Source organism: Littorina saxatilis, unplaced genomic scaffold (assembly GCF_037325665.1).
Source record: "Littorina saxatilis isolate snail1 unplaced genomic scaffold, US_GU_Lsax_2.0 scaffold_3067, whole genome shotgun sequence".
Taxonomy (NCBI): Eukaryota; Metazoa; Mollusca; class Gastropoda; order Littorinimorpha; family Littorinidae; genus Littorina; species Littorina saxatilis.
This window is the reverse complement of record NW_027126360.1, coordinates 1-10,929: the sequence shown is the minus strand read 5'-3', so window position 1 is coordinate 10,929 and position 10,929 is coordinate 1. Positions and strand designations below refer to the sequence as shown.

At 41.4% G+C, this 10,929-nt stretch overlaps 1 protein-coding gene across 1 annotated transcript; it reads left to right on the top strand.

Annotated features, from left to right (window-relative positions):
• The first annotated feature begins 1,394 nt into the window (after positions 1–1,394).
• LOC138954789 (blood vessel epicardial substance-like) lies at positions 1,395–5,916 on the top strand. Its single transcript, XM_070326558.1, has 3 exons — positions 1,395–1,548; positions 2,386–2,581; positions 3,230–5,916. The coding sequence occupies exons 1-3, from the start codon at positions 1,417–1,419 to the stop codon at positions 3,400–3,402; spliced, it is 501 nt and encodes a 166-aa protein (XP_070182659.1). The 5' UTR covers positions 1,395–1,416; the 3' UTR covers positions 3,403–5,916.
• The last annotated feature ends 5,013 nt before the right edge of the window (positions 5,917–10,929 follow it).

Sequence of the window (10,929 nt, the reverse complement as noted above, 5' to 3'; positions counted from 1 at the left end):
TATATATATATATATATATATATATATATATATGTGTCTGTATGTCTTATGTTTTTGCAGAATGAACGCCTACAGCAACAGAACGCTGTTACACACTATCAAGGCCAAACAGTTCATTGATTCACCGGAGTTCGAATCATGTAACAGTGGAGATGAAAAGTTTCAGGTATTCCTCTGTATTTGATGGCTGTGTGTGTGTGTGTTTGAATGATTCACGTTCGCGCGCGCGCGCGCGCGTGTGTGTGTGTGTGTGTGTGTGTGTGTGTGTGTGTGTGTGTATGTGTTTGTGTGTGCATGCGTGTGTGTGTGTGTGTGCATACAGCAGTGCCTGCAAGCGTGCGTTCATGCTTTTGTGGGTGTATGTATGTTAGAGGGAGGTAAAGAGAGAGTGCAGTGCGGGGAGGGGAGGGGGTGGGGGGGGGGGGGGTATGAGGGGGGTTCCTAGCATGCCAGTAGGATTACCTGCTAGCTGTAGGTTTTTATTAGGCAACGCTTGTAAATCTAGCACAGCTGCTTTAACGTCAAGTCTTGACTAACCCCTCCGGAGGGGTTTTTGACTCACATGCGAAGCAAAAGTGAGTCTATGTACTCACCCGAGTCGTCCGTCCGTCCGTCCGTCCGGACGTCCGGACGTCCGGACGTCCGTCCGGACGTCCGGAAAACTTTAACGTTGGATATTTCTTGGACACTATTCAGTCTATCAGTACCAAATTTGGCAAGATGGTGTATGATGACAAGGCCCCAAAAAACATACATAGCATCTTGACCTTGCTTCAAGGTCAAGGTCGCAGGGGCCATAAATGTTGCCTAAAAACCAGCTATTTTTCACATTTTTCCCATTTTCTCTGAAGTTTTTGAGATTGAATACCTCACCTATATATGATATATAGGGCAAAGTAAGCCCCATCTTTTGATACCAGTTTGGTTTACCTTGCTTCAAGGTCAAGGTCACAGGAGCTCTTCAAAGTTGGATTGTATACATATTTTGAAGTGACCTTGACCCTGAACTATGGAAGATAACTGTTTCAAACTTAAAAATTATGTGGGGCACATGTTATGCTTTCATCATGAGACACATTTGGTCACATATGATCAAGGTCAAGGTCACTTTGACCCTTATGAAATGTGACCAAAATAAGGTAGTGAACCACTAAAAGTGACCATATCTCATGGTAGAAAGAGCCAATAAGCACCATTGTACTTCCTATGTCTTGAATTAACAGCTTTGTGTTGCATGACCTTGGATGACCTTGACCTTGGGTCAAGGTCACATGTATTTTGGTAGGAAAAATGTGTAAAGCATGTGAGTCGTATGGGCTTTGCCCTTCTTGTTGAAAATGACATGGCCATTATTCTTAAGGCATAATAAAGTAGAACAGTCATTGTTCCGTGCAGGTATCTATCATAGCTGGCAGCATGTGTCGCTACATCTTCTGGCCGCGACAGAGCTTGGAATACCTGTTAGTCCAGGAACCTTACCTGGCGAGCATTATCAATATTGTGCTGGGCAGGGACATCACCAACAAGCTCTATGCCCTCAACGAAAGGGTAAGTCAATACATTGTTTTCACATCTTTCCCCAGTGTGCACTCAAATTGTGCCTGTCTTTTGTTTAAACATATTTGATTCAGGAAAACATGGGGTGGCATATGTCTCTCTTTTCTTTGTCTGCCTCTCGGTTTCTCGTCACTGGGGTTAGTTCTTTGAGCCGTGTCTTCTCAACAGCGTTTTACATTAGAGAAACGAGAAGAAGGATGTCGTCTGAAAACAACAAAGGATTCAATTTCTTTGTTCTTTGTCTATCTTTTCTTTTTTTTTTTTTTTTTTTTTACCCGAGGAAGACCATAGGGTCAAAACTGTAGTGTTGTTTTGTCTGGACTGTTGTCTTCTTAATATGGACGTTAGTACTGTATTTTAGGACTGTTTATCATTGTAAAAATATCTTACTCGAGCAGGAATAGGTACATATTCCTTAAGACTGTCCTTAATTAAGCCCGAAGTTGATTGCTCGAAGACTTCGCGAAGTCCTTTCACCTTTGTGCAGCAAGATTCGTGAAGTAGATTTCGCGAAATCGGCTTCGCCCAATTATTATCAGGTTTTCGTAAGCGGTTGCGTTGATGACACATTTTTGGCAACAGAAGTCTTCATTCGTTACCATTCACACTGGCTATTTGTTAGCGGGAATATTGTTTGCCGTGCACAGTTGGCGAAATGCCGGAACGTTTTTCTTGCCATTTCGGCACAATGACCGAACTTTTGCTGGGTGGGGGAAAGGTGACACATACTGCCGAAAAGTCACGAAAATTGACGAAGGTAGTATGGCCATTGAAATCGCCGAAAATGATGTTTAAAAAAACTTGACAGATTGTTTATCGTTACCCCAGGTATCGACCGTTGAAGGGTCAAAACTGGACATCCGCCTGCCCAGTGTGTCTCCGAGTCTCCGGGCGCGGCGAGACATCCGTAAAGCCGTTGTGGGCGTGACCGTTTGCACTGGAGGGGGCGGGGCGACAGAAGCCCTGGACACTCTGACGGCGCCACTTGGCCCCGCCTGTAATGACGACAGTGATGACAGTGACGGTAAGAGGGAATGACGTCATTATTTGTTTGTGTGGGAGAGGGGGAAGTGGGAAGGTGAGTCGGGTTTGTGAGGGGGAGGGGGGGATCAGTGAGTATGTACGTGGTAGGCGGTTAGAGAGGCCACGGTCGCTCTGCCTTTACCACTTGGCACCGCCTCTAATGATGACAGTGATGACAGTGACGGTAAGAGGGAATGACGTCATTGTGTGTGTAGGTGTGTGTGTGTGTGTGTGTGTGTGTGTGTGTTTCGTGCAAGCATTCACTTATGTTCAATTCAAATACCCCAATGAATATTTTCCGTTCGACGTTTTCATCCTGTCCTGTTCAAAAGGGATAAATGCACGAACCCAATCTGTCCTTGCTCCCATACATTGGTTTCGGAATTTGGCACCCCCATACGCAAAGAGGCACAATATCTTCTCCTTCTTCTTCTTGTCGATCACACTAAGAGGCACAGTATAAAGTATGAGCCTCATTTGTTAACCAAAACTTGCAAGCACTTTCCACTCTCTCCGTATTTCTGTATATCTTTTTCTTTGTTTGCTTGTTTATTTGTTTGTTTGTTCATGTTTCTTCCACCTTCACACGGCATGCCTTTTGAATTCCTCACCCTGCTTGCATGGTTGTGTTGATCTTCTGCTGTTGCAGAGGCTTTCATCCGCATGAGCGAGAAGATGGAGCTGCTAAACGGGCACGCCACGGGCTCTCCTCCCGGCCCGGGGGGACCCTCCCCCATCTCTGGCTCCGCCCCCCGGGCTTCTCCCCCTTCTGGACACTCCTCCCCCTCCTCCCGGCACTCTGGCTTGCAGTTTGACATCTGAACATGCACTGAATATTTTGAGATTTGGTTTCAATGGATTGAAATATAATGAAGGAGTACCTCTGTCATCTGAGCATATTGTTTGACAATAGAATAGGTGTCGCGGATGATTAAACGAGGCACTCTGGCTTGCAGTTTGACATCTGAACATGCACTGAATATTTTGAGATTTGGTTTCAATGGATTGAAATATAATGAAGGAGTACCTCTGTCATCTGAGCATATTGTTTGACAATAGAATAGGTGTCGCGGATGATTAAACGAGGCACTCTGGCTTGCAGTTTGACATCTGAACATGCACTGAATATTTTGAGATTTGGTTTCAATGGATTGAAATATAATGAAGGAGTACCTCTGTCATCTGAGCATATTGTTTGACAATAGAATAGGTGTCGCGGATGATTAAACGAGGCACTCTGGCTTGCAGTTTGACATCTGAACATGCACTGAATATTTTGAGATTTGGTTTCAATGGATTGAAATATAATGAAGGAGTACCTCTGTCATCTGAGCATATTGTTTGACAATAGAATAGGTGTCGCGGATGATTAAACGAGGCACTCTGGCTTGCAGTTTGACATCTGAACATGCACTGAATATTTTGAGATTTGGTTTCAATGGATTGAAATATAATGAAGGAGTACCTCTGTCATCTGAGCATATTGTTTGACAATAGAATGGGTGTCGCGGATGATTAAACGAGGAACTCTGGCTTGCAGTTTGACATCTGAACATTTACTTGAGATCTAGTTACATGAATTGAAATATAATGATGCGGAACCTCAAGAGGTTGGCATGTTCCATGGGAATGGGTGTCGTGGTTGATAAAATGAAGCACTATGGCATTATAATATTATAATGAAGGAGAACCGCTGGAGGTTGGTATGTTCCAAGGGAATGGGTGTCGTGGATGATGAAACGAAGCACTCTGGCTTGTAGTTTTACATCTGAACTTGCGCCTAATATTGTGAGATTTGGTTTCATGACTTGAAATATAATGATGAAGAACCTAGCTACAGGTTGGCATGTTCCATGGGAATGGGTGCCGTGGATGATGGAAGGAGGCACTCTGGCTTGTAGTTTGACATCTGAACATGCACTTAAGATTTGGTTTTATGAACTGAAATATAATGATGAAGAACCTCTACAGAATGGGAATGGGTGCCGTGGATGATGGAAGGAGGCACTCTGGCTTGTAGTTTGACATCTGAACATGCACTTAAGATTTGGTTTTATGAACTGAAATATAATGATGAAGAACCTCTACAGAATGGGAATGGGTTCCGTGGATGATGAACAGAGGCACTCTGGCTTGCAGTTTCACATCTGAGCATGCACATAATTATACATTGCGAGATTTGAAATATAATGAAGTAGGACCTCTGGCATAGAGGTTGGCTTCCGAGCATATTTATTGACAATGGAATAGGTGTCGCGGTATGAAACGAGGCAATCTGGCTTGCAGTTTGACATGTCAACTTGCACGTTAACTTCGCGGGATTTGGTTTCATGATTGTAAATAAATATAAATACAAAATAAGACGGAGGTCTTAATTGGCATGAAGTTTTTTTTATCCGTACGCTCTTTTTGTGATGAGAACTTGTGTTACGGATTCTGAAAGGGCGCACTCTGACATACTGTTAGATATGTGAACGTGAACGGGATCTAGTTTAATTCATTGAAATAAAATGATTATAAGTTATTGAGAATAGGTAGACCTCTTTCATTTAGGTTTACATTCACACATTGTTTTGCGTGTGACACTTTAAAAGTGACGTTCACAAAGTTGTGTCAAGTATTAAACGTAGAACAACATTGGCAAGTCATTGTTAGTGAAAATGTTGATAACATAATTATACTAAGGCGAGATGGGATATCTCTTTTTTGAAGATATTTAAAGATTACAAACGAAAAGCGATATAAGTTCAGACATGAACATGTATTTTCTGATACGTTTTTGTGTAATCTTGTCTTGAGATAGGAATAATTGCCACCGTTTTTATGTTTTGCAAGAAACTTTGTTTTGTTTATAAAATGAGTATTATTATGGATGACTGTTGTTAAGAAGTTTTGGACAATAATTTTTATTTTGCGAATTTGTGGAAACCAATTTAATTTTGTGGAAATACGGTATGTAATGTGCTTATTGCGTCCATCGTCCTTCGCACATTTACTCTTTTTTCTTTACTGACTCCAACAGTTTTGGTCCATATCATCCTCTCAGTTTGATTTCTAACAGTTATGTGCATATTGCCCCGTTGGAAAGTTTGTTCCAACTGTGCATTTTGTTTACACAGTGCTTGTACCCGATATTAAAATACCGAACCAGTGATATGTTTCCGTATGCAAACGTATTGCTATCCCTGCAAAATATATCCAAGCTTTTTACAAGTTTTTCAAAAATAAAGTCTACTACTGAAGCATTATATGATTTATCTCTGTTAATATATATGTTCGGTTTTCTTTCAAGCAGAGTTATATTGAGCCTTCTGTGTCAAAAGCCAAACGTTTCGAAAGTATGGAATTCTGCCTCTGGAAATGTATAGGTTTTTATTGTAGAGCATTTGGAGCATCCTGTTGCCTTTGTCATAAAGCCGAACTTCTACGTATGACGCTCTGTGCACTTAGCCTGTGTAAATGTATGCTTTTATTGCAGAATATTTCAGAATTATCTGTAATTTGGGTAATTTGCTAAAATACGATAGAATATGTGCTTTATTTCTGTGTATTTGAAGCAAAGTATTAAAGAGCTTAATGTAGCCTTTGCCAAAATTCTAGCCCTTCGAAGCTTCATGGACTTTTGTACTGTATGTATGTTTGTATAAATGTATGTTTCCTTGTAGCAGAATATGTCTGAGCCTTTTTTTGATCTTTTGCCAAAAGCGGAGCCTATATATTATATCTATATATGCCCTTAAGCCTTTGTGAATGTATGTGTTTTCCTGCAGAATATTTCTGGGCCTCAGAGCTGCATCTGAACACACTGGACTCCAAGACAGCTGTGAACATCAAGACTAATTTCGTCGATAGTTTCTACATTTGTACTTTCCCCTCTGATCACCTTCTCTCCACGTGTGTAAAGCCACCTGCATTTTACGTTTGATATCGTCTGCATGCATGGTCATCATGGTCATCTTGCAATCCAGCGAATCATTGCTGAAATGCAGCGCTTTTTGTCATATGATACCCCTCTAAATTGACGCAAACACCTCCCGTTTTCAACCACTCATGCGATCGACACTTACAAGTATGAAAAGCATAACACAAGAAATACACAATATAGCGAAACACAAGAACCCGTTCTGGATAGATAATTGGTTTGACTTTCTCTTCGTGTGTCAAAGTCCCCAAGTTATGTCTATTCTGAAATTTTTGCCGATTTTTTATTTGATACCTTACGTTTTGTCAGGTCCATTTTGGGGGTAACCTTATTTGGAAGGCGGTCACGTAACCCCTGTAAAAGAAATCTTTGATCCGAAAAATGTGCCTGACATCCAAGTTGAAATCTTTTAGTGGCATAGAAAATTTGAATGAAATGACACGGGAATGAATGCTTTAGCTGGGGAGCAATAACATTTTTTGCCGACTCTATGTAGCTATTTTGATCCAAGTGTTTCTTGGGGCTACTTTGATGTGACAAAACAGTCAATGGCAAGGGAACCACTGTTGGAACTAATGTTGCATCAAACATCTTCCTTTGGACGGTATATCCACATTTCATCTTTGTGAAAGCTTTAAATATGTTCTTGGTGGGTGTATTTCGTAATCATTTTGTATGATAATCATGGCTGAATAAAAATATTGTTTTCTAAACTGTTTGTCTTTCGATTGATACTGCGTCAATTTTATAACGTGTGTGTGTGTGTGTGTGTGTGTGTGTGTGTGTGTGTGTGTGTGGTTGTGTGTGGGTGTGCGTGTGTGTGTGTGGTTGTGTGTGTGTGTGGTTGTGTGTGTGTGGTTTGTGTGTGTGTGTACGTGCGTGCGTGTGTGTGCGTAGGCGCGCGTGTGTGTGTGTGTTAAGAGAGAGAGAGAGAGAGAATAGTTGACGGAACGAGCGTGCCGAAGAGATCGGAAGCTACGAAAGCCGCTAACAAGAATCCAAAATTGTCCAATTTGGTTGATCACACAGAGAAGGTGAGTCGATTGAGCATGAGCTTTATATTTACACATGTGTTATATTGCAGTTGGTCTCAGCAAATCACTAGCTGTACAAACATTATCCTTTCCAAGCACTTCCGCATAAATAAACTGTACGAATTTAATGTCTGGAGCAACGTTGAACAATGAGTTTAGAGCAAGTCTCTGTCTCTCTCTCTCTGTCTCTCTCTCTGTCTCTCTCTCTCTCTCTCTCTGTCTCTCTCTCTCTGTCTGTCTGTCTCTCTGTCTGTCTCTGTCTCTGTCTCTGTCTCTCTCTCTCTCTCTCTCTCTCTCTCTCTCTCTCTCTCTCTCTCTCTCTCTCAAATGATGTCATGTTCATCAGGTAGAGGGGGAAATCGGTAGAAATAGACATCTAAGAGACTTTGAAAAAAAAGGGTTTTGCTTTGCTGGCTTCCGTCGATACAATTTCGATCTCAGTAACAAATGAACGCTGTCGCCTCAAAGGAATTCCATTCCTTTGCCTCATGATCTTTTGCGCAGAGATGCAGAGTCTCCATGTTGTCTTTCAGCCTTAGATAGGTAATGAATACACGATCGTTATTACTTTGTCCATGTTATTCAAAGCTCAACGGTTTTTGATCTTCAACAGTCTACATTTTCACAGTAGCGCCGTAAAAGGTATTGTAAAATAGATCACACAGCAGAAGGGAGAAAAGGAGTGGTTTAAGGTAGTTGCCAACGAAGAAAAGATGCAACGTGATTATGATTTACTGGTGTGTGTGTGTGTGTGTGTGTGTGTGTGTGTGTGTGTGTCTGTCCGATCGTCCGCCTGTCCCTCTGCCTGCCTGCATGCTTGTCTGTGTTTGTCTGTCTGGCTGCCGTTGTATATTTTTGTGTCTGTGTATTTTTGCGTAGTTCAGTGTAAGGTTTTTGTGACTGTGTGCTTGTTTTTGCTTGTAAATTATGTAAGAAGTTAATCTCTCTGTGTGTCTGTCGGTGGGCGCGTGTGTGTGAGAGAGAGAGAGAGAGAGAGAGAGAGAGAGAGAGAGAGAGAGAGAGACAGACAGACAGACAGACAGACAGACAGACAGACAGACAGACAGAGAATACAAAAACGAATACGAATGGTTTATTTGCTGTAGGCCACCGGCCTTTAGCAAGGATGTAGGGGTGTGTGGGCCGAAGTACATGATCTTTTCGAAATTTTGGAACCGAAGAATTTCTTTCTTTATTTGGTGTTTAACGTCGTTTTCAACCACGAAGGGTTATATCGCGACGAAACCGAAGAATGAATGTTAGTGCGATTAACAATATTGGTTAGCCACAATCGTGTGTTTGCTTTTGTACTGCAGAATGTCTTTTTACAGACAGAGAGAAAAAGAGACAGAGAGCGAGAGAGAGTTTACAAAAGAGCCAAAGAGTTTTTGTAATTTACATTGAGAAAAAAGGTCAAACAGGCTGGCCAGACAAAAAGACAACCATAAACCTCCCATCGATGAGTGCAGTCATTTGTTACAGGCACTGTGCTGTCAATAAAACAGCTTTTATGTTTCCTTTCTTGCAGAACTGAAGAGGCAAGGCAACAGCTGGGCAGAAGCGGAGAGAACAGCTCAGAACAGGTGCGATGGAGAAATGTCGTCAATGGCCTAAGTAAGTAACTAATGTTTCCTTTCTTGCTTTATTTTTCACAAGCGACCAGTCTCATTCATTTTGTCATCACGCACGGCCCGGTGAATGAGATAAATCACCGAATTGCTGTCTCAAGCTGTCATTGCGCGTGAGTTGATGATGCATGTGTTTAAAGAAAGAAACAAAGAAGACGAGTATTCGCTCAAAACCAAACAGGTTGACACAAATAATAGCTAGGCAGGTAACACACGCACGCACGCATGTACGCACGCAGCCACTCAGACACAGAGATAACACATCAAACAAACACATACACACACACACACACACACACACACACACACACACACACACACTGGCACACACACACACACACACGCACACACAAATACACTCACATACACATACTTACACACACATACATACGTACACATACGCGCACACACACACACACACACACACACACACACACACACACACACACACACACACACACACACACACACGCACACACACACACACACACACACACACACACACACACACACATACACACACACACACTTTACTTTCTTTACTTTATTTGGTGTTTAACGTCGTTTTCAACCACGAAGGTTATATCGCGACGGGACACACACACACACACACACACACACACACACACACACACACACACACACACATACGCACACACTCACTCACACACACACACACACACACACATACACACACACACACACACACACACACACACACACACACACACACACACACATTTTACCTCAGTGCAAGTAAAGGCAAACCCAAAATATCACACGGGGAAGAAAAAAATCACCATGCACCGAAGTACCTTGCAAGACAAAATGCGAAGCAGTCAACAGTGCACGACTCTCATTCTGGATCAATTTTTTCTTCGTTGACAATCATCAGGCCAAGAACCGCTCCGTGTCATGACATAATCAAACGAAAGAAAACAACCAACACTCGTGTTTTTACATTCTTTTCTTTATCACCTCATTTTCCTTTTTTTCTTCTTTTTCTCATCTCTTCCTCTTTGTCTAAGAAGGAAAGGTCAGTCGAAACATAGAAAGCCCATTATGAACTAAAAGCTTAACGCTTAATTCTGTTACTGAAGGTAACTGAACTTCATGCAACCCGATAATGGTTTCCGTTATATTGTTTTCCACTTGTTCTTCAAAGTCCATTCCTGTTGTCTGTTTTCTGCACTTGTCTGGTTTCAAGCGCATGGGGTAATCTAAACAAGAAAGAGAAAAGAAAAGAAAGGCTTGATCGGAAAGGAAAGGAAAAATAACCATCACGTTCTTTTTGTTTCCTGAATGGTTTCTGCGTTCCCATTGACAAAACGATTAACAAAACGCTTTGCTTTTTTTTAACATTTAGTCATGTAGAGCGATTCAGACTAAACGACTGGACCGATCTTTATGAAACTTTACATGAGAGTTCCTGGGAATGATATCCCCAGACTTTTTTTAATTTGTTTTCGATAAATGTCTTTGATGACGTCATATCCGGCGTTTTGTAAAAGTTGAGGTGGCACTGTCACACTCTCATTTTTCAATTAAATTGATTGACATTTTGGCCAAGCAATATTCGATGAAGTCCGGACTTTGGTATTGCATTTCAGCTTGGAGGCTTATAAATTAATTGGTGAGTTTGGTCATTAAAAATCTGAAAATTGTAATTAAAACTTTTTTTAAACGATCCAAAAAACAATTTCATATTATTCTTCATAATTTTCTGATTCCAAAAGCATATAAATATGTTATATTCGGATTAAAA

What these genes read in the sequence shown, in the direction of transcription:
- LOC138954789 (XM_070326558.1), top strand. Translation starts at nt 1,417, where the DNA reads ATGTGTCGCTACATCTTCTGGCCGCGACAGAGCTTGGAATACCTGTTA. An exon ending in TCTATGCCCTCAACGAAAGG is followed by an intron (nt 1,549 to 2,385) that starts GTAAGTCAATAC and finishes TCGTTACCCCAG; the next exon opens with GTATCGACCGTTGAAGGGTC. An exon ending in CGACAGTGATGACAGTGACG is followed by an intron (nt 2,582 to 3,229) that starts GTAAGAGGGAAT and finishes CTGCTGTTGCAG; the next exon opens with AGGCTTTCATCCGCATGAGC.